The sequence below is a fragment of the Microtus ochrogaster genome, unplaced genomic scaffold (genome assembly GCF_000317375.1).
Source record: "Microtus ochrogaster isolate Prairie Vole_2 unplaced genomic scaffold, MicOch1.0 UNK6, whole genome shotgun sequence".
Lineage (NCBI taxonomy): Eukaryota > Metazoa > Chordata > Mammalia > Rodentia > Cricetidae > Microtus > Microtus ochrogaster.
This window is the reverse complement of record NW_004949104.1, coordinates 6,175,489-6,199,223: the sequence shown is the minus strand read 5'-3', so window position 1 is coordinate 6,199,223 and position 23,735 is coordinate 6,175,489. Positions and strand designations below refer to the sequence as shown.

The 23,735-nt window shown below is 37.6% G+C and overlaps 1 protein-coding gene across 1 annotated transcript in view; it reads left to right on the top strand.

Annotated features, from left to right (window-relative positions):
* The window catches only part of Diaph3 (diaphanous related formin 3), a 447,861-nt gene that overhangs the window by 45,380 nt on the left and 378,746 nt on the right, over positions 1-23,735 (top strand). Inside the window, exons 3-4 of the mRNA XM_005366057.2 lie at positions 4,813-4,980; positions 21,005-21,109. Of these exons, the coding sequence (XP_005366114.1) occupies positions 4,813-4,980; positions 21,005-21,109 (273 nt within the window). The remainder of the gene's footprint in view (positions 1-4,812; positions 4,981-21,004; positions 21,110-23,735) is intronic.

Here is a 23,735-nt window from a genome sequence, read left to right as displayed (position 1 = left end):
AGTCCTGGCTACTGAACTGAATTCATCAGGTTTGGCAGCTCTTTATCCCCTCAACATCCTACCAGTCCTGGTTCTTCTCGTATTTTGTTTTTCATCTTTTTAATTAAGAAGAATAAATTAAAAATATTACAATAAAAGCATAAAATTCTGATCCTTTTGTTTCTCGTATTACTATCTTCACAGATTTAGAGGCTGGAAGAGGAATGTGCTCATTTTCCTCATTTTTGCCATTGGCTAGTTGTAAGATGGTGAGGTGCAAATTTGCTTTTTCACTGTGTAAATTGGACCTTTCCCTAAAGCTTAATTCTAAACATTCAGGGAAGATGTACTAATTTTACTTTATTATTTCTATAAATTTTTGATTACAGATGCAGTGTTTTCTTTGTGATCTGTAAGTTTGCTGCTATGGAATTTGTTATGGCTGTCTTCTATTTAGACATGCATTTTCTTTATTGCACAGACTAAATTTATATTACTTATGCCCTGCTGTCTTTCATGTTGTTACCTTCATTCCCGACATATATAAAAGAAGATACAGGACATATATAAACTCACTTTTCTAAGTTTTATTACTTTTAGGCGTTCTTATTTTTAAAAGTACAGGCTTTTGTAGAAAATGAACATTTTATGAGCTCTTGCATCACCCACAAAGCTGTAGTTGTGCACTGCACACTGGCTTTTGAACGCTTCAGTTCAGTTCACTTCCCCACTTACTGACGTGTTTGCATTAATGATGCTGTGTTTACCTTCACTTCATTATAAGTTTCACATGTTAGTTCATTGCATTTTGTGCCTGATAAGAGTTGGGATAGTTTCTATACTTGGAAATTTATTCTCCATGTGCAACTGCAGAAGTTAGAGCTTCAGCAGTGACTAAAGGTGAAATAACCAGTTCCTTGGTTTACAAAAATTACTTCTTTATTCCTACTTGTTTTCAAAGAGTAGTCAAGACACAGAGTACAAACTGGCATAGGGACTATAGCTTCTGCACACATTTTTTGTAGTAGAGAATGCTTATCCTAGTGATTTAGATGCCAGGGGTTTTTCTTTTTCTCTTGAGAGAGGGTTGCTCTGTTTAACAGTCCTGGCTGTCCTTAAATTCTCTTTGTAGATCAGGCTGGCCTCGAACTTGCTGAGATCCACCTGCTTCTACTTCTGAAGTGTTGGGATTAAAGGCGTGTGCCACCACCGCCCAGAAAGATGCCAGTGTTTTGTGTAAATACATTCTACATTCTCCTTGTTCCTTATCTACGTGACATAGCTACTTGCTTTGTGCCTCTTGACTCTACAGCTCTTTCTTTGTCCTAGCAGCAGCTATCTGATGAATTCTCCATTGATTTTTCATTTCTTTTTGTAGATCTGGAATTATACCTCTCGTTATTTTTTTTACTTTGAAAAGCTTAGCAGTTTCTGCTGTACCTAACAGGCCTTCTGGTGGCAGGGTCTCTCAGCTTTTGTCTGTATTTTCCTTATTTTGCTTCTACTTATTAAAGGGATTTTGATAGAGAATTTTAGTACAGTAAGACTTTTTCTTCACAAGTCAAAGGTGTCATTCCCTTTCTCCCTAGAAAAGAAAGGTCTTCCATTTTTCCAGGCTATTAGAATTGGAGGCCAGTCAGTTTACTACAGGGAAACCTGAACCTTGTTTCTTTAGTTTGAATTCAGCTCTTTTGCGGCTTTACATGATTTGAGTGCTTGGTGTCTGAATATCACTGAAAGTTGGACAAACTACTGTTTTTTTTTTTCACTGTGTGCTTGCATGTGTGAGTGTATGTGTATGTGAGTATGATGGATATGTGTGTGTGTGTGTGTGTGTGCATGTGTATGCTTGTGTGTGTGAAAATTCATGAAGGCCAGGGGAGAGCATTGCCTGTCTTGTGATCATTGTCTGCTTCTGTCTATCATTTATAAATATCTAATTTTTAATTATTTTTCTATGTGTGTGTATGTGCACATGTGAGCACAGGTGCCTGTGGAATTCAGAAGGCATCAGAGTCTCTGGACTTAGAATCACAGGTGTTGTGAGTAACCCTACCTGGGTGCAGTTAACTGAACTTGGTCACTGCAAGAGCAGTATGCACTTTAACTTCTAGGCATCTCGAGGCTTTTCTTATTCTTAGAGACTGAACCTTGTGCCATATGGAGGACAAGCAAGTGACCTCCTGCCCCACTTGTCCAACAACCTCGATTTGCTGAGTTTACCAGCATCCCTAAAACAACACCTGGCTTTCTTTGTCCTGGAGATTTTAACTCAGTTCCTCTTGCTTGTGCAGCAAGTGCCTCAGCACCTGGCAGTCCAGTTTTGACTTTACCACTGATCTAGCAAGTTCCAAAATCCTGGGGTAGCTTTCTGTTTTGAATCTGATGCCCATTTTTAGGATTAAGGCTGAGTTGTCCTTTGTTACGAGCTCCAGTTTGCTCTCTGTTTCTTCAGGAGACTATGACTTTGTCAGCTGTGTTGAGCACTTCAGCTAACAGTAGCCATGATCCTTTCGAACCCTTGATGTGTCATGGACATTTCACTCAGGTCCTTCCTGGTCTGTATCTAGGAGGACATGTCGCTTGTGGTTACTGAAAGCCTTTTGTGCCTCAGGAAGGATGTCAGTCAGCTTCTGCTTTCCTCAACTTTTGGCATGCTGCAGATGTGGCAAGAAAGAATCTGGAAGAGCTGGTGGCACATTTGTCCTCTGGGACTTTCTGAGAGAACTGTAGTTTTCTGATCACTCAGCCAGCAACTATGCAGCAATCAGTATGTCATTGAACACTCAACTGCTCTTTATTTTCCTATCCCTGACCCATGGTGGAAGACAGGAAGGATATTTTTTGTAAACTCAAACTAATGGTCATGAAGAAAGTGCTTATGCTACCTCTTTGCATTTCATTTTTTCTGTCCTCCCCTTCTGTTTTTTTTTTTGAAGGAATATTTTCCAAACCTATTTAAGTTTCTTAATGCTACACGCAACATGAATTATACACCTTGATGTACGGCTCAAAAGGAATAAGCCTGTCCCTAGAGATATATAGGATGTTAAACTCCATTCCCAGAAGTGGGAAGATAGACAACAGGTCTATCTAGTTTTGAGGAATATTTTAATTCAATTTTGAAGTACTTGTGAGATGGAACAAATTTAAGAATGCCACTAGGAACTTCTTTGTTTTTATTTATAATACCTGATAAAATGAAAACACTGTATTATTGAGTAGTGAAGGCATGATGTCAAGAAAAAGCATTTGTACATATATCTCTTCATTCCCCATATTTCTCTGCTCCCTTTCCTTTCCAAGTAACCTCTCTTTCCCTTTTCTGTGTCTTTAGTTTTCAGATGAATTGAAAACCCAGCAACTATCATTTTGCAGCTTTTTGTGTCTTGTTTGTTAGGATGAGAGTAATGGTGGGTTGTAACTGCTTTCTAAGTTTTGCAGTGGTTAACTTAGAAGTTTAGCTCATGTCAAGTAGCCTGTGTTTAAGTACAGTGTATAACATTTTCCCTAGACATTATCTTCATAGACAATATAAGCCAATTTGAATATAAATATTATTAGTTTTGGATCTTATTAGTTGACCTAGTTCTTTAGTGAATTAAATAATTGCATGATTGAATCGTATTTTACAAATAAAGATTTTTAGGTGTCAGTTTTCTTTAATGGTTCTATAGCTCTTTTAATAGGATTTTCTTCAGTAACTGAAATAATCTGGTTGTGGATTCACCATTGTGGTAACCACTAAATAATATGACCCTGAACACTTGAAATTTGGCTGTGCAGATAATAAACTAACCACTGAACTCAATAACCCGATGTAACTAGTGCTGCTGCAGTATATTCTGCACTTCTATAATCCATGCATTTTTAGTCATTTATTTGTGTATGCAGGTGGATGGGGCAAACTCAGATCATCATTGTTGACCAGTGCCTTTGCCTACTGAGCCAATCTTGTTGGTTTCCTATTCATGTTATAGTGAAAACAATAATTTTATATTAATAGCAGTGTTGAGAGATTTACATAATCAGTAATTATGTTTTGAATAACCTTATATTCATGTAATCTTTAAAATTTTTGCCTTTTTGATTTTTGAAAGTTTTATTAGTCTTGAAATTGGAATTTAGGTTTTCTGTGAGGACAAACAATTTTGAATGAATGGATAATTAGCTTTCTAGCTAATATTAATATATTTTCAAAAAAACAGTCAGCTGTTTGATCTTGTTACAGAAAACATCCCGTTAAAACAAAAATCTACTTCATTAGGGGCCTAATCTGTGGGTATCCACAAAGCTCAGATGTAGGCTGGCAGGAGCTAAAAACGATGTTACCAGGTGAATAAACTATGGAGGCATTACAGTTCAAAATTTAAATTCCTGATCCATGTCCTATTGTGCCACTCCTTGTCCCTTGCTAGGGGACAGTCTGCATGGGAGCACTGGGCAAGGGCAGTCACTGCCATAAAGGCCTGGAAGTAACATTTGGTGCCATCACTGCTAGCCGACTTGGCTTTTGCTAAACTGCTCAGTTTGCTCATCTATAAAACAGGTCATCTGGCAATCAGAATCTTTAATGTAAAAATTTGTGACTTTTAAAATCTGAAAGACTCTTGAAGTTGTGTGATTTCCCTTCTACCTTTTAATAGGATTCCTGCTGGAACCTTTTCAAAACTTGTATACAATACTGCTAACTTTGAAGCTTCTGTTTGTGACTGTCATTGAATGAATCAGTGACGATGTGATTGGCCTGTGTTTTTCTTTGTTTTTGGAACTAGATAAGTGTTAATGCATGAGAAAATATTGACTTGTTTGCTATTTTCTCTTTCTTCATAGCTGGAAAAATTTGCTAGCATAAGAATTCCAGGGAGCAGGAAAGAGAGACCTCCTGTTCACCATCTGAAGATCGCGTTTGGAAGCAATGACAGCTCCTCGGTGGCTTCAGAGACAGGGGAAAAGCTGCTTTCTGAGAACGAAGTCTTCAAACTCTTTGAGAAGATGATGGTAAGAGTTTCCATTTTTGGTTTTCCATTTTATTCTGTATTTATTAACAACTGAAGTATCAAATGGCATTCTTTTATCTTGAATAGATTGTGTGATCGAGTTCATTTGCTCTTCAGATGGTTGCAGTGCTTTCTTGTCGTAGAATGTTCTGGGTTGTTTCTTTGTCCCTGTTTTATTCCATCCCCAGCTATTAGTGCATCCATGTGATGTCAGGCACTCTCTCAGTTGTCTCTGTAGAACTGAAGTTGGTCCCTTTGTGCTGTGCCTTTTCTTGTAGAGACGTATGATGTCCTTTGGTGCCATCTTCATTTGGTCTTTAACTGTGACTTTCTGACAGATTCAGCCTCTGGCTTTTAATCTAAATGAACTGATTTGATCAGGAATCCATGCATGTTAAGTACGTTGAAACCATTTGCTACAAATGGATGCTGATTTTATATAGATTGATTTTTATTTATATAGTTGCTACTTTCAAGTTTCATATCTATTATGATTCAAAACAAATATTTGAAGAATGCCATAAGCAGTGTCAGAAGGTAGTGTTTAACAATTCAGTTCTCTATATGTTCAGAGTAGGAAGAAACTACTTTAGTTTTTGAGATCCCTAATTAGCTTCAATGAAAATACAGCAGATAGTAGCGTATTACACTGTTTTTGGGAAATTTGCAGAGAAAGTCAGCCCTGGCCAAGTGACAGTTTAGGATTTGAATTAGGCAGAAGGAAAGGCAGTCTCTTGCTATGGAGGACATAAAACACTACACAAAATTGTAGAGCTCAGCTCTGAATTATTTTTGGGACTAGTGAGAGGTCAGAAAAGTTAGATTCGAAAGATAACAGATTATTATTATTATTATTATTTTGTTTTTCGAGACAGGGTTTCTCTGTAGCTTTGGAGCCTGTCTTGGAACTCCCTTTGTAGACCAGGCTGGCCTCGAACTCACAGAGATCCGCCTGCCTCTGCCTCCCATATGAAAGGATTTTCTAAGTGTATTTCTAAATTGTGATTTATTCTATAGATGTCTGCTCTATTACTTCTGAAAGCTCTACCCATTTTTAGGGAATTGCTGCATTTGCTCATTAGTTTAGGGTTTAAGGTACATGTGAAATTTGGAGCCTATTAATATCTCTTCTATAATTATTCAGCAGGATTGTTGTATTTGCATCACACATTACTTTTTTATTTTTTTTTTAAAACACAAGTACTTGGTCTAGTGTTAACACGTAGATCATCATAAAGACCCCAGATAGAATATAAAAGTCCAGTTTGTTTTCATAGAATTTTAGTAAGTGCCAGTGACTCTGGATATATTTTTAATGTTTATTACTTGACTTTCACAAACTTTAGACTTGGGAAACTTGCTGCTATTATGTCAACTCCTAATTGAGTGTTAGTTTTCATTTTTACCTACACATTTGGAATTCCTTCCCTGTTGACACTGTGAACTGCTATATAATCTTGGCCAAGAACAGAGAAACCTCTTTTTGCTAGCCTTTGTCACCAGTAATGAAGCTTGTTTGAAGGTAGCTCTCTTCAGTTTGACCTTTGCAGGCTTGCCGTGGCAGACGGCCCTTCCTTCAGTGCAATGAAAATGGACCTTAATTACCTGTGAAACTTTGGAATGGTACTATTATGGTTCTTCTAGCTACATTAAAATTCCCTTTTTAAATTCTAATTGTGAGTACCCATCTGAGTAAGTAGAGAAAGCAGCCTATTGCTGTTAAACATTATAGAGAACACATTTTATGATCACATGCAGTTAGTTAAAAGGACAACCATCCAAGAATACCGAATATGGTTTTTACTGTTCTTTTTGAGATTGCTAGGATCACTTATAAGTACAGGGAAATATGTGCAGGTCAGTTGGATCTTGACTATTGGAAGTGATTCTGGATACTTGATGGATAACTGGACCAGATCACTTATAAACCTTGGCAGGTCTGCTTGGTAATAGTTCTTTTCAATCAAACCTCCTTTTGATTTAGCAGAAGTAGAGTGGAAGGTCCTTTGCTGGGACTGCTAAATCTGCGAAGGATGAGTCATTCCTAAGCCTTCTTCCAAACATACAGAACAGAGTCTGTCCTTCTTTCTAATCCTTCATCATATTAGAATGCTTTGAATGTAAAACCTGCTCTTGGCTCAGAAGGTGAAGGCTGAGGAAACTGAGGAGGGATTTTTTTCCTTCTGTAATTGAGAGTTAGAGACTTTTCCCGAAACCACTGTTTGCTTACAGTTGGTTTTTTGTCGGTGGAGAAAGCTAGACTTACACTGCACTTGAGCTGTAGTATTTGAAAATATATATTTGTACATATTCTTTATTCTTTGTGAGTTTCACATATGTATACAATATATTTTGATTATATTCAGCCTTAGCCCTCCCTATAATTCCTCCCAGATGTACCCCACTGCTGTACCCCTTCCCAATTTCATATCACCATATATCTATATATCTATACGTATATAATGCAATATTTATATTTATGATAAATACATAATGTTTATATTACTCACTGAGTCCAATTTGTGTTGCTCATAATCTGGAACGTTGAGAATGCTCGGCCTACTAGGATGCATGGCCTTAAAAAAATGATTCTCTTTCCCCTACAGCCAGTCAACTGTCAAGAGCTTTTCAATTAGGGGTAGGGGCTCACGTACCTCTCCTCCCTCTTGGCTGGAATGGACTGGCTTGATCTTTTATAGCTCTGTGCACACAAGCACAGCTCCTGTGAATTGAAGAATACATGGTTCTTTCATATCCAGAAGACACTGTTTACATATGTCCTCCCACTCTTCGGACCCTTAGGACCTTTCTGGATCTTGAGCCTTGAGTGGAGGAAGGAGATAAAGATGTCTCATTTGTGGCTGAGAATAATTTTTTATTAATAAACTTTCTTTGACTGGAACATTTAATAATCAGGTATGCTAACCTTTTGGCATTTGTGCTTGCAAAGGTTTCATCATATTTAAAATATGTAGAGTCTTTGTGTCACAATTGTGCAGTTTCAAAAACAATTATTCCTATTTACCAATTATGGAAAGTATTTAATTTGTATAAGAAGTAGCAACTTTATTTTGAAGAACACTTGTTTTTCTTCCTCAAGATAGTCCTCTGAAATATTACTGCCTTGATTATTTAATGAATGCAAAGTATAGTGCAATACTTTAACATTTATCTTTGCTTAGAGAATTGATTTTCTTGGTCTTATAATGGTTTAGTTTCTAGAGCAGTTGTGAAGTTTTAGTTATACACTTAAAACTTTCTGTGTATTTATTTGTGTGCATATCTGCATGGATGTGTGTTCCACAGTGCACGTATAGAGGTTAGAGGACAACTTGCTAAAGCCATTTCTCCTTCCACCATGTGGGTTCCAGGGGTTGAACTCAGGTTGTTAGGCTTGGTGTCAAACGCCCTTACTTGCTGAGCCGTTTCACTCGTCCTCAGCTAAACTTCCTAAGAGCTTCCTCCAACCCTTGTTTATATTTTGATACATACTGAAAGCCCATCTTTGTGTTCTGTGGATCTTAGATGTATGAGCTAGTTGGGCTCAACATTGCCAATACATACAGCCTTGATACCTAAAATCAACTTTAGTGGAGATTCTTGAACTCTTTGATTGTCTGTAATGAAACTGACTTTTTGAACACCATGAACTTGATAAGTACAGCTGAAAGTGACTTGGCTTATTACAGGCATGGTCTCTTAGAATTATCCCTTTCAGTTTTCCTCTTTATCTTCAAATAAAAATGTCTAGCTTACTATATATACCTTACCACCATGACAAGAAAGCATATCTTTCTTCGCATTACAAAGTTAATCCATTTAGAGATTCCCGCAGGTGCCAGTGGTAGAGGTGTAGCTGCCCTCCGTTTCCCTCCTTAGCTTTTCTTAGTTAATCTATTGAGTCTCTCCTCTGTAGAATTATACTGGAGTGTAGGACCAAGCATTTTTTGGCTTTGGTTATTTATAACTTGCCATTGATGTCCTATGGGATTTTCTTAGTTTCTGGTTTATTGCTGCTAAAACAAATTTCTCTGGACTTAAAACAAAGCAAATGCTATGATTATGTAGATTGGAAATTTAACCTGGTCCTGCAGGCTTCATGAGGTTGAAACCAGTGACAGCTGTAATGTTCAATTATCGCTCATTTGCTTCGCTGGCAAAAATCTTGCCAACAAATTTATGCTAGTCCAGGCTCACTCAGACAACCCAAAAAAGTATCCATATTTTGAGATACATTGCTTTTATTGTATTTAGGTGTTATCCCCCCTTTCATGCAGTATAATGATTAGGGCAATGAACGTCTTTGTGTGTATCTGTGTTGCATACCATAGGCATACATTGCAAATGCTGGCACTTTCCTTGGTATTGTGACTCTGCTTTCCTCTGATGTCATCCACTCTTGTCATGTCCTGATCATTGTCTTTTGTGTGGCTCCCTTCTCCCCTATCTTCTGAGTCTATTCTATTGCATTTACCATTTGGATGTAGGAGGTAGGTGGTTCAGTTCTGAATCTACCTGGTATTCATATTCTGTTACTAGAAAGCCAATATGTTCTAATTTTATTCAAATTAACATACTCTACCTTCTGCAGAGAATAGCTTACTCTGTATGTATTTATAACAGTTTATAATCGTGGACCTTTTCCTTTTGGTTGTGTACCATTTCGGTTGTAAATGGCTTTTTAATAATAAATCTTCTAAAAAAAATCTGTGACATAGATTTCTGTTTTTGCTATGGGCAGAGTGATACCTTTTTCCTGGTCCTGATTTACATCCTCTCTGTCTAGTCTTCCATCTGTCCGTTTTTTTCCTTACTATTGCATCTGTCTCTCCTGTCTTATCTTTATATCCTTTGGTTTTCTCTATACTCTTCCTGCAGCATTGGACCTGTTCATATGCCTCCCACAGAAGAGAAGCTAAAATTAGTTATCTAAAAGATGTCAAATCTCAATACACTAGAAATGGAACACATCATATTTTCTAAAAAATGACATCAAATTCCCATTTGTTCTTTAGTTCCCTCTCTGGAAAGCTCACTGAAACCTGAGCCATCCTTTGTCTATTAGGGCTTTGGTCCCATATTGGTTGACTTCTGACCTTATTATCTCTGTCCGTATTTCTCTTCTCCTATAGAACCTCTTACGGGGCAATCACAATGGTCCCTTTTCGTTGGCCTCAACGTGCTTCTATGTGCGAACGCTCTCACATTGCATGTCTCAGTGAAACGTTCTTTAAAACCTTCCCCACTCCTCACCTCTCCTGAGCTGTGATTTCATGAGCGCCTTATAGATTTGTCCTTTATTATTTGAATGTCTGTCTCCCTACTAGATTTACTATTGAGTATCAGAATTCCAAACACATGTCTGTTGAATATATGAAACTTCCCAACTTTTAAGATTTTTTTTTTTCTTTTTAAAGACATTGTCTCACTATGTAGTCTTTGCTGACTTGGAGTTGCTATGTTACAGCCTGGTCTCAAACCCACTGAGATCCATCTGCCTCTTTCCCCAGGGTGCAATTAAAGGCGAGTACTAAGCCAGGCAACTTTTGAGATTTTTAAAGATATTATATCTTTCTCTGCTTTAGACGGTTAGATTGGATGGAGATTAGCTGTAATTGCTATTCTACCAAGTAATACAGAAATGTTAAAAAAGTGAAAGAGATTTTTCATGCATTCTCACCTTTTTTCATTTTCTCATGTTTACTGTTGAGACAATGAACAGTAAGTAAGACAGTTCATCTATCATGATGACATCATCAACAGGCATTAAGCGAGTGCCAGTGATAACAGAATCATTCTGTCACTAATTAAATTCTAGAAATCCTCTCTAGAATAGTGCAGAAGAAAACAGTCTAGTAAAGGTGCTTGAGAGACTTACATATTAATGGAAATGCTTTAATCACTTTCTGGGCAGATATTTATCGGGCTTTTTCATAGCATAGAAGAAAACACATCTATAAAATATACCATCTCCAAAGCTTATACTTGAAGTGTCTCCTGGCAATAGAGTTTAGGTGACCTGCTGTTTAATACATATATTGGCAATTTTATTGAAGAGAAATGAGAAAGATACTAAAAGTATTGCATTTGGAAACAGAGTTCAGTATATAATAGAAATGTAAATCTACTTTTGTTGAGTGGTATTTTCCTAGTTGTGGAATATTTAAACATAAGGAACATATAGAAGCTAGAAACTAATTCAGTGAAAACCACTGTAGATAAAATTGAAGTTCTTTCGTGTACTGCTTCCAAAACTATAATTTTTCTTTTTCTTTTTTTCTAGAGATGAGTAATGCTTTTTTTTTTTTTTTTGAGGGGGGAGGCGTTTCTCTGTGTAGCAGCCCTAGCTGTCCTGGAATCCTGGAACTAGCTTTGTAGACCAGGCTGGCCTCAAACTCACAGAGATCCACCTGTCTCTGCCTCCCGAGTGCTGGGATTTAAAGGCGTGTGCCACCAGTGACTAGGGAGATGATTTAATACTTTTAACTCAATAGTTTTCATTTTCATTGTTAGTCTGTAGTTTTCTGTAAAGTAAGCACTAATGTATACTAAACTTCGTATCTGTGAACTATTTGATAAGTCACTGATTTAATGCCCCATAGTACTCTTTTTTTACAAATAGGTCCATAGTAGTTCATAGTCACAGTACAACTATCCAAATCAGAAAGGGCACTGAGCTATTTCTATGAGTTAATTCATAGACATGATTTTTTCTTCTGATAGTACTGATAATTTTTCTTAAAATAACCTACTTCTGAATTGTGTAAGATATTTGACTGTCCTGTTATGTTTTCTTTTTCATATTTTTGAGTTTGACATATTTGAAGATTCCAGTCTGGTTTATGTGTAGACTGTGCCTTAGTTTGCACCAGTGTCATAAGACTGGAAGTTTGGTGAGCCTCTTAGCTGTCAGCATAACTCCTCACACTTTACAGGATGTCTTTTTCCTGATCAGAAGTTAACTTTTCACATACATATTTGTCTGTGGTCTACTGTTCTGTGAATTTCCAGCTTGTATCATTTGGTTCTTTTCTTGTTGGGTTTTTGTCTTTAAAGTAATTTGTTTCATTTGTCATAAGTTATGAATAATCTCATGCCCAGTTTTTTTCTTAGCCTGAGGCTTGTTATTTTATATTTGTTGATGTTTTGAAGTATAGAAGTAGATTTCAATGTTATATTTATGACTCATGCTTTGTATATATTATTGATGAAATATTTATTTTGTCATCAACTACAATGCTAGAATTACATCCGTGCAGCACTGTTTGAGTTATCTATTCTTTCCTGTTATCTGTAATCCTCCAGTGTTGTAAATTAGTTACTACCTAGAATATGATGTAATTTGATTTATTAGTTATTTTGTCCCGCTCTACTTTTTTTGTTTTAATTTTCCCCCCGGTGTCACTGTATAGCTCTGAATGGTACTAAACTAGCTATGGAGACCAGGTTGGCTTCTAAATTACATTTGGCTCAGCCTCTCCAGTGCTAGGATTAGAGGTGTGTGAACTCAGTAGGACTCCCTACTGTTTTAATGACTGTGCCTATTAGCAGCATCTAAGAAGACCCTTCACCTTACCGTTGCTTTTTTTATTCTTGCATTCTCTGCTTTTGTAATAATTCTAAAACCAGTGAAATACTGTTTTAAACATTATGGGATCGTCATTGGAATTATATGGATTTCTTTGCTAATTTAAATAAAATGGATACCTTTTTGATTTTCCCACATGTAGGCATTGCATATTTAAGTCTCTTTTTGAGCAATAAAAACTCACAATGCCTTCGAAAAATGCATTTTATTTTCATTCCTAGGCTTTTTGGTAATATACATGTACTATTTTTAAAATAGTAGCAATCATCTTTATAAAATAATCTTGTTTATTGACTTTGATAGCCAGTAACTTTTCTGTTATTAGATTTTATTGTTATAGACTATTTCATATTTTTTGTGTGTTCAATTAGAATATCCATGGATTATGGCAGTTGTTCTCATTCTTTATTTAGTTCCCTGCACTGAGCAGATTTGTGTAATAAAAGGTTGTAAATTGTCTTGACTGTTGAGAATGTTTCTTTACACTGAGACTTTATTCTTAACTTTTAAATTAACCTGAGGGAGCTAGAAGCTGTTCGTTACTAAAAATTTCTTTGTACCTAACAACAACATGTCCTAACATCTAAAATCTTACTCTTGTTCTTAAATTGAGGAACATCCTGGGCTAATCCAATAATAACCATTTTTTTTCTGTCTTTCATGGTTACAGCACTGGTATCTCTTTCTTCCATCCCAAGATACTTGATCTTTTCTGTGCCCTCTCACCCATTCTGTATCCTACTTACATCTCCCTCATTACCCTGGCCCTCACTAGACCGGGTCTCCTGTATAGAGTAGCTGCTGGAATCTCGTCTCCAATACTGATTAAATGAGTAACTACGATATGTACACATGTGTGGAATATATCACTTTTCCAAACTTTTTGTCAGAGTCATGCTATTTAGTTTCTAAATGTTACCACGGAACTTGGCTTCACTCCTTTGGATTCAATATCTCATTAATAAAATAATTTTGAATGAGATTAGAAGGACAGTTTTATTAGCCTTGAGAGAACACCAAAGTAGACAAGTCATAAGTCTTGGCAGATGCTGGGGAGGGAGATGAAGAAAGGGAGAGAGACATTGCCTGTCTTGCCTTTTAAGTTACAGCAGAGGAAGCAGGCAATGGAAATTGGCAAGTAGCTACACAATGGAAATACAGCAAGGTGGCAGAAGGGTGAAAGCCTTCATAGAAAGACAAAGAAAGCCCAAAGGGCAGGGACAGTGTGTCAGTGATTCTTCTCTGAGTAACCAGAAAAGCAGGGGACCTCTTTCGTTTCTTCAGTGTCCCCTCTCCTTCAGCTACATTGTTGATCTCCTTTGCTGAACCTGCCTGAGGGAGGCATGGCTTTCTTCCTCATCTGCCTCCTCCAGGAGGTGGCCAAGACTTGTAGATGGCTTGATGCTTAGAGTTCTTCTCTCAGACTCTAAAAAAATTGCTCTCAAATTTCCTCCCAAATCCATTTTAAAATTCTTTTATTATTTATACTAAGAACCCAAACCTGATACTGTGGTTTCTGAATAACTGGCAGAGGATTGGTATTGTCAGAGTGGACACACAGGAATGACACTTTTCATTTTCTTCTCGGTGCTATTGGGTTAACTCATAGGTATTCCTCTACTCGGGCAAATGAATGTCACCAGAACTTTTAATAAAAAGAACCTGGGTACCCAACCTCTACTTAATTGCCATATGTTCCTATCAACATCTCTATCCAATATCAGTATTCTTTACACAGTCTTTCTTTCATGTCACAAGAACGCTCCATTTCATACAACCCTAAAGGTCTGTTTATGATGACCAGATGGTGTGTGAGAGGTTCTGGGGGAATGCTTTGTTTTGTGGCCTCTATAAGTTGTCACTCTTGTGCCTCTCAGTTGGTTGGAATAAAAAAAACCCTTTTATTTAATAGTGACTCAAGAGTAGCCGAAATACAATGCAGCTGAAAGGAGAAAGAGGGTGCAGTCGTGTGTGTGTTGGGGGGCGGGTTGGGGCGGGTGGTTGGTGGTATATCAGTTTGACTCATGATTTGCTTGTGCCATGGTATAATGGAGGTGCTCGGCTGTTTCCTTGAGGAAGTAAATGGCTTAGGAAATTTGTTGGCAGTTTGTGCCACCAATAGACTGGTCATAGAGAGGCATTTTGAGAAGACAAATATTATGGTAATGTTTAAATGTGTGATGTCCGTCCTCCACTTGGAAGTTTGCAGGAGAATTCTCTTACATCTACACATAGCTCCTGTGTGTCAGTTTTGTCCTGTGAGAAAGTCAACCTTGGTGTCTGAGGTTGAGCGCCTATTTAATGTGTAATGTAATTTATGAGGAATGCCCAGTGTTTATGAAAGTTTCAAAGTAAGTGAATGAGACACTTTTTAATCAATAGTGGTGCTCTCACCCAAATGATTATGTAATGGGTGTCTGTTCTGGTGGGTGACTCTGAAGATTCTTGATAGTCTTGGCTAGGCATTATTCCCAAATAAATCACACTTGGGAATCGCCTTGAATATTCATTATACTTCTTGTTTTGTTCTACTAAAATTAGAGTATATACAATAAAAGCGATATTTAATTGTTACTGTCTTTATTGGTTCTTGATATTGGCATGAAGACAATTTGGAATTTAATTTTTAATTGAGATAAAACTATAGTGGTTCTCAACCTTCCTAATGCTGCTACCCTTTAATACAGTTCCTCATTTTGTGGTGACCTCCAACCATACCATTATTTCATAATTTGGCTATTGTTATGAATCAGAATGTAAATATCTGATATGTGACCCTGAAGGGATTGTAACCAATAGGTAGAGAACCATTGGTTTATACTGTTCACATAAATTTAAAATTGACAGACAAAAGAAAAACTTCACTTTATGTACTGACAGCTGAATGTAGTAAAGTCGTAATAAAGTTAATTCTAAGTTGCAGATTGTTGCTAGTATTTCCATTCTACCTTCCATTCCGTTGTATTTCACATTCCACTGTAATGTATGTATATCTGAAGATGTGCCTGTGTATGTGTGCATGTGTGCTTGTGTCTTTATGTGGAAGTCAGCTGTCAGTCTGTAGGAGGTGTCTATCTTATTTTTAGAGACAGAATCTCTGTATGGGACCTGGAGGCTTGCTGTTTTCAGGCCAGTGAGCCCCGGGGATCCTCCAGTCTTTGTCTCTTCAGGGATATGGTTACATGCCTATGGCGGCATGCCTGGCTTCTGGCATGGGGGCTGGGTGTCTAACTCAAGTCCTCATGCAGTGTAGCAAGATCTTTATTGACTGAGTCATCTCTACAGCTCAGATTCTTGCTTTTGTTTATCATTCAGTTTTCTATCTATTTTTAAACCCAGTTTAATCATCAAAGTTATTGTATTCCCAAAGAAAGACTTAGTTAATATTGGAATAAGGCCATGGAAATTTTACTTTTTTCAGTTGGCATGAAACCTATTCATGGTAGTGAAAATAAACCTCAGTGTGGAGGTAAACACTAAGAAGATTGTTTGATATTGCATGATGTGGAAGAGAAATGCAAATGTGCTTAAGAATAGAGTTGTACTTTTTGCGGATATTTGGGTGTAATTATGCTTTTAGGATGTTGAACTTCATGGTCCCAAGACAGATAATTGGGGTATCAGGAGTACCTCCTCTTATGATACAGTTTGTGGCTGTAGTGATATGAATAAATATGTTGTAGAGAGAATGATTATTTTGGTTTGAGCCCTTGAAAAAGTACACAAACACTATTGAAATCCAGTGATATCTGTTGCTTGAAGAATTAGTGTTTGGTTTTCCCGTTGCTGTATTCATTTTTATCTCCCAGTGATTTTTATCTTCTCATTGATTCCTACAAATGTATTGATCAATGATTATAATGTTTTTCCAGTATCCATTTTGTGACTGTTTGTTGCCATGCCTTTGCCTAGCATGTGCTTATTTTGCATTCTGGCAGAAGTCCCTCACACCTGACCATCTTCAACTAACTGATTGTATGTATTTGCCCAGTGCTCAAATAGTCAATCATTTTCAATTTAATCTGACTCTCCATGGTGTTAACTATCCCACTCAACTTGATGTATGTAAATTTAATGAGCATGCTGTCTTGTAAAATCTACACTAATGAATGAAAATATTGAGTCTAACATTTGTAATTCAGTTGAAAAAATGCCCACTCTCTGGTTGCCATTCTCTACTCAATTGCTCTTTACTGTCTAAATATGCTCATATACTAAGTTTATATCTCTTTCTCAGTTTTGTTGATGATAGAGTAGAAATATTTACTACATGCCAATATTTTATCAGCATATGACTCAATATGTATAAAAGCAGTAGCAAAATGATGAAGTTTTGGCATATAGGACCTTCTGGCTTTATCCAACTGATAGAGAAAATCTTTTGGAGTGTCTTCTTGGTCGCTACTGGCTTGACCTCCTTTCCAGTCTGGGCCTGCCCTGATTCATTCAGTACCTTTGTTAAAAAGATAAGGCCTAATTCTTTCCTTGGGTGGACATAGCACCAGGCAAAGGGCAAACTTGGTGACATTTGGGAGGCGTGTCAGCCTCATTCATTATGCGCAGGTACTATTGGACAGTGCTCAGTTCCACACTGACCCTGATTGCATGTCATTGAGGTCTGTGTACTTCTACTGTGCTCCTTTGCATTTACGGTGGATTTCAGCCTGTCTTTATAGCATGGCATGCTGTTGTCTGAAGGCACTTGAGAGTCTTCTAGGAGTAGCAGTTGCTTACTTAGCACCTTAGGCTAGGTCTTCAAATATATTGACTCCAGCTACCTGTTTCAAACTTTACCCTCTTCTCATGATTGTTGTAAAATAGGACTGGGAAATTCTGGATGAGAAGTTTTGTTTGTGCATTTAAAAATGTTCAGTGAGGACTATGCATTGTGAAAGATGCAGCAAGTTGCATTAAAACAAAACAAAAAAACCAAACAAACACCTGGTGTGTAAGCTGAAAAAGGAAGGCATGTGGAGTAAAGCAGAAGTATTGAATACATGAACCTAAGAGATGGGAAAAAGGAGAGACAAGTGGGAACTCATGTCTTCTCCTCGCCCCTTAGCACACTCCCTAAAGAACCTTCTCAGGTCAGTCAGAAACAAAAGAGAACATACACAAGAAAAACACCTTGCTTCTCCATCTTTCCAACACCTCTTCATTCATCCTAGTCGTGTTGGGTGCTGCAGTGTGTGACACAGTATACCCTTTTGTCCAATCAGCTCCACCCACAAACTGTTCATTGCAGTAAGTCATTGGTTTGGTTCAAGTGCTCTGTTGCACCATCATCACTGGAACTTCACCGAAACTCTTCTTCAACATCCTGCGGTTGCCCCAGGTCATGGAGATTGTGCTGTTATCTTCTAGTAGGACCAATCCCTTCCTGGCTCCATCAGGTCATAGATGGTAGATGATAGAGGAGCCTACTGAAGACCTGGGATTTGGGTCTGAATGGTACCTGAGCTGGCCAGTCTGGGTCACTGGGACCTTGCCTCTCAGGTAACGTGAGTAGCCAGCTCTTCTAGGCCCATGCCATAGGGGCCAGGTCTCCCGTGCCCATGGTGTGGTGTGGGACCATCAACAAGCGGCAGTTCCAATGAATGTAGGAATAATTGATGGAAGAACTGGTTTGAATGAAGACAAAGTACCAGAGTGGAGATGTCAGTGAGCTAAAAGAAAAGGTTTGCAAGCAAGGGAAATTGCAAGATGGAAGATTGAGGTCAGGGACAGGAGTGTGGAGCTGGTATTTGAGGGAGGGCAGCTGGTTATGAGATGTTGAAAAGGACCAACAGTGACCTTGAGGGTGGGGCCTGAAGAAAGTAAAAGTAAAGTTTACAGGTGAAATCCATGGCCTTCATGTGAATGCTGTGAACTAAGCTATAGTCTGTATTTCCAGCCACCCTCTTTCATGTCCAGGATCCAGTCACAGTTTGCATTTTGTCCCCATAGATATTCAGTGATAGGTTCTTATCTTTTATGACTGACACTTTTGAAGAATCTTCTTTATTTTGTAGAATGCTCTCAATCTGAGTTTGTCTGATTTTTGTTTTCCCCATCTCCTTCCCTGGAATTAGACTGAGAAATGGTTTGGGGAGAATATCATAGAGCTGATGTTTCCTTCCCAATGCATTATTATCAGGGGATATGCCATATTGCTATCTATGGTTGTGCTAGCCTGGGCTATCATGGAAAGTAGAGTCTTCAGGGTGTGTCTTCTGCAAAGTTACTATTTTTTCTTTTATTAACAGGAGTTTGGCACAGTTGTAGCAAACTACTTATCAGGTTTATAATTATGTCTACTTTTATCTATAACATATATTTGATGAAATAGTAAGCTGTCATATTGGGGCTCTTAAATTACCTGTAGTTATACTTTCATTTTCTGACTTTATTTACAGTGGAGAAGGTATCGCATATTACATTTGGAAGGAAGAATCAGTCCATTCGCGATGATTTATATTGTTCATTTAGGCAATCTATGAGAGTTCTTTTTAATTTTTAGCTATGTTAGAAACCTCACTTTAATGAAGGAAATTAGTTTTAGATGCCACAGTGGTTCTGGTTGATGCTCCACCCACCCCATCTGTATTTCTCCAGGGTGGCCAATGTAAACCTGAGATAATGAGGGTCCTCAAATAACTTACTTTATATTCTTCAGGAATTTGCTTCCCCCTGTCCCACAAGTCCTAGCTCCCAGGCCTGGTCAACTGGAGGGTGTTGAGGCTTGCTTCTCTAGAGTATTCAGACTGCGCTGCGAATTTAGATTGAAGTGGTACTTCACAGTTGACATCCTTGTCTCCCCTCTCCCCTTATCCTGAGGTAGTCTGCGTGATCCAGCGCATTGGTCTGTAGTTTGATCACCCACTACTCTCTTCCTTTATAGCAGCTCTACTAAGAAGATGGAGACTTGGTTATTTTGAGAATATGAACCAAGACATACAAAAATTGTTGTCTTGTTCATTCTGTTCATTCCCAGTCTTATCCTGCTCAGTTTTGTAGATAGTCTTCTGAGAGGCCTAGTCTCTCTGGAAGTGTGTGTGTGTGTGTGTGTGTGTGTGTGTGTGTGTGTGTGCATTTTCTATGACAAAATTTCCTGTGTATTTCTTGGATACTTTATTACTTCTCAGTGCTTGGTGCTATTGTTTCAGGAGTTTTTCTTATTAACCCTGTTTTCTATAGATAAAAATCTATTTTGAAAATCTTGCATTATTTACTTCCATATGATTGATTATTTTTTCTTCATCCCTTCTTTTTTTTCTTTGCAATATACTTTCCTCCTGAATATATAGAGACTAATAATTAGTTAGGTGTAGTCACATGCCTGGGGTGCTGTATCATGCTTTGCTTTGTGTTGGGAGTTCAATAAATCCAGTTTTCTTTCTCTATCCCCCTTTCCTGTTAAAATAGGGCACTAGGATTCTGTCATCTCAAATTTCTCAGGAAGAAAACTTCCATACTTAAGTAAGAGAGTTGCCATAAATCAATCACAAGTGTAATTGTGTACAAGGTAAGGGTCTCCAATTAAGCTTGCTGAGTTGCATAGGTTATTTGAAGTTTCAATTTTTATGTATTCATTTGTAGATCTAGAATTTATACATACAGTTGTTTTACGAATCATCTCATGTGTGGTCCGGGACTGTGGTCCTGAGGAAATTATTGATGCTGTTCTTCCTCACTAGCCCTTTTGTCTCCCAGCTTCTACCACAGCAACTTCTTAAGCAATTATTTATGGAATTCATATGATTTTGTGGCTACTTGGATTATTAGTCATAATTAGTCTTACAGCAAAGTATAGGATGCTTAGATCCTTTGAGAAATGTTAGGCTTTTATCTTGTTCCAATTCACAAATTCTTGTATTCATTCAGAAATTCAACTTTTATGTTACTTAGTTCATTCAGTAAATTAACTGCTTAATATTTTTGATGAGGTAGACAGAAAGGATTAAAACCATAGCATATTATGCCATTTTCTTGCATTACTATTAGGTATCTGGTATTATGCATGTTCTTGTAGCTATCCTGGAAGGTGGTGGTTTATTTTTATTTTTATAGTATGCAGATTATCTCTTTAAAACAGTACAAGATAGCTTCAGGTGCAGCTGTTGTAAAATAAATAAATATATTGAAATTTTGAATCCTAATGACCTTATGAAAGGCAGAAATCTGCAACTGTCTAATTATCTATAGTGATGTGAATATAATTTTAATAGCCTGCTGTGAATTTAAAGCCTTTCTGGTAAGTGTTTTACCTGTTAAATAATCTAGAATGCTTTCTGTGTACCCAGCTCTCCTTCCTTCAGGCAGAACCATGTGTAAATCATTCCAAAACAATTAATGCTGCTTTAGTCACAAATTATTGATTTTTCTGTTTCATAGAGTGTATGTCGAACTGCTGCTCTACTTAGATTCTAAAATCGGGCTTTTTAATTGTGTTTTCCAGGAAGATATGAATTTAAATGAAGATAAAAAGGCACCATTGCGGGAAAAAGACTTCAGTATCAAAAAAGAAATGGTGATGCAGTACATTAATACTGGTTCTAAGACAGTAAGTAAAGCTGTCAGGTTGAAAAATAATGCTGCAACATGCAGTGTGGAAAACAATGCATTTGTCTAATGAAGTGCTTAAGCTTCTGCAAAACTGCAATCAGAAGGCTTTTGAATGCATAATTAGAACCGAGTATTATAATAAATTAGCTTAAGATATGTCCCATATTATTAACTTTTTTGTGGGAAGGGTTGGGCTTTGGGTTTTGGGCAGTCTCACTGCTAAGTAACACAGTGATGTGTTCTGAAACCTTACCTTGTTAGTGAACTAAGATAGTCATTGATTCCCAGGGTTACATATAAGTGGGATTGTATTTGTACCCTCTCCCTATCTAAGTTAGGACTCACAGTCATCATTTCCCTGGTGTGCAGTTTTCTATGGGTAAGATCATCTTATAACACATTACAAATGGAAGTATTGAAAAGAACATCGTATCTCCCCATAATGGCCAACTTTTCAGGGAAACATGAAAAGGAACCTAAAAACTGACTCTGTGTCTGAGAAACTGTGATTGCCCTAAAGAATCTGTTATATTTTCTTCATCGAAAAACAAATGAGTTTGGTAGAATTTGTGAAAAGTGGGGATTGGATAAAAAATATAAAATGGAAGCGTTCTAATTTGCTTTGTTTTTGCTGCAATCAAACACTGACCATAACAATGTGGGGCAGAAAGGGTTTATTTCACCTTACAAGTTCTAATGCAGGAACCTCGGGGATGGGTCCTGAAGCGGAGATCATGGAGGGGAGCTGCTTGCTGGCTTGCTCTCCATGGCTTGCTCAGCCTGCTTTCTTTTTAAGTCCAGACCACAAGGCCAAGTATGATATTGCCCACAGTGGTCTGGGTCTTCCACCATCTATTAACAACAAAGAAAATACCATACAGACAAGCCCACACCTCAGCCTGATTGAGATCCTTCCTCAACTAAAGTTTCCTCCTTCCAAAGTGTGTTAGGCTGACAACTGACGTTAACCATGGCAGGAGGTCAGCCCGAGAATGGAAAGGCAGGAGTAGAGAGTGATTTTGGCTGAATTTATAATGGGATTAGCATGCTGGTTTTTACTGGATACTTTAACCTAAGGCCAGACTGTAATAACATAAGTTATTTATACCTCATCTCTGTATATCTGGTAGACAGCCTGTATCTCAGAGCTACTTCTTTGGGAAGAAAGATCAAGTGATATTTAATTTTTAAACATATCTCATGTTTTGGCAGCCTCATTCTCAGTTGTAGAAATCACGATGAGTAGTATGACTTTTCTAGCCTGATATAGATAGGCTCTGTGTTCAGATGCTATGATACTGCGATTAGTGGCTTTTTCCCTTACAGAGATGTGGTTGGCATTCAAGAGGTTTGTTTGTTTGTTTTTCCTTTTTGGCATGGGCATCTTAATTTACTTCTTTTATTTTCATTTTTTTCTAGCTATAAAATAGCAATTTGTAGCCGGGCGGTGGTGGCGCACGCCTTTAATCCCAGTACTCGGGAGGCAGAGGCAGGCGGATCTCTGTGAGTTCGAGGCCAGCCTGGTTTACAAGAGCTAGTGCCAGGACAGGAACTGAAAAGCTACAGAGAAACCCTGTCTCGAAAATCAAAAAAAAAAAAAAAAAAAAAAGCAATTTATATGTCATACAGGCATTCTATCATCATGATATTGTTGTTCCCTTTTTAAAACATTTGACACTGGTGACTACCTCTGTGGTATTAGCAGTTGTTTAGTTTTTTTTGTTATTAGCTTTTTCTTGCAGTTGAAATCTTTATAGCACACCCTACTGTTGTATCAAATATATCATGATAAATATACAAAAAGTATCACGTAACACAAATTTACTATGGGTGTTTCCACAATTTAAAGGATATTTATTCAGTATGTGTTTACTGGGTGTTAGTATTTTTTAACCAAGCTTCTGAACAACAGAGATGAGTACCGGAGTATACTCGTCATTGTTAATGGAACCATTTGGTCCACTTATAACTTAAATACAACACATATGTAAAACATGTGAAATATAGTTCATAAAATCCAAAACAGGCTAGGTGAATTTTGTCATGTGTAATAGCTAGGGAAGATGACTGTCAGGAAAGTTTAAATCTATCACGCTTTTAATCCCAACACTTGGGAAGTAAAGGCAGGCAGATCTTTGTGAGTTAGAGTCCAGCCTTATCTACAGAGTGATTTCCAGGACAGCCAAGGCTACACAGAGACCTGTTTTGTTGAACCAGCAGAAAAAAAATCTAACAAGCCTAAATTGATTAGATCTAGTCACATAGATGAGTTGCACACGTTACAGTGGGCTTAGAAAACCCTGGGTATTTGTGCATTTTAATTCCGGAGCTGGAGAAAATGAAGACTTGCAAAAGATCAAGTCCACTTGAACTTTGTAAAGGTAGGTCTATTTGAGTTTTCACTCACTGATTTATGACTTTAGTCCTCTAATTGTTTTGAACCGAGGGGAATTCAGAAGAATGAGGTAATGAAATGAACAGGACTGAAATAGATTAGTTTCCAGAGTGTGAGTATAGCATTAAGTCACCTCATCAGAGTGTAGAATAGAATGGCCTTTCCTGGGAGTGGCCTGAGTAATTTGGCAGGTGATTCACATTATGGAAAGTTCAATGCTGCTATGAAC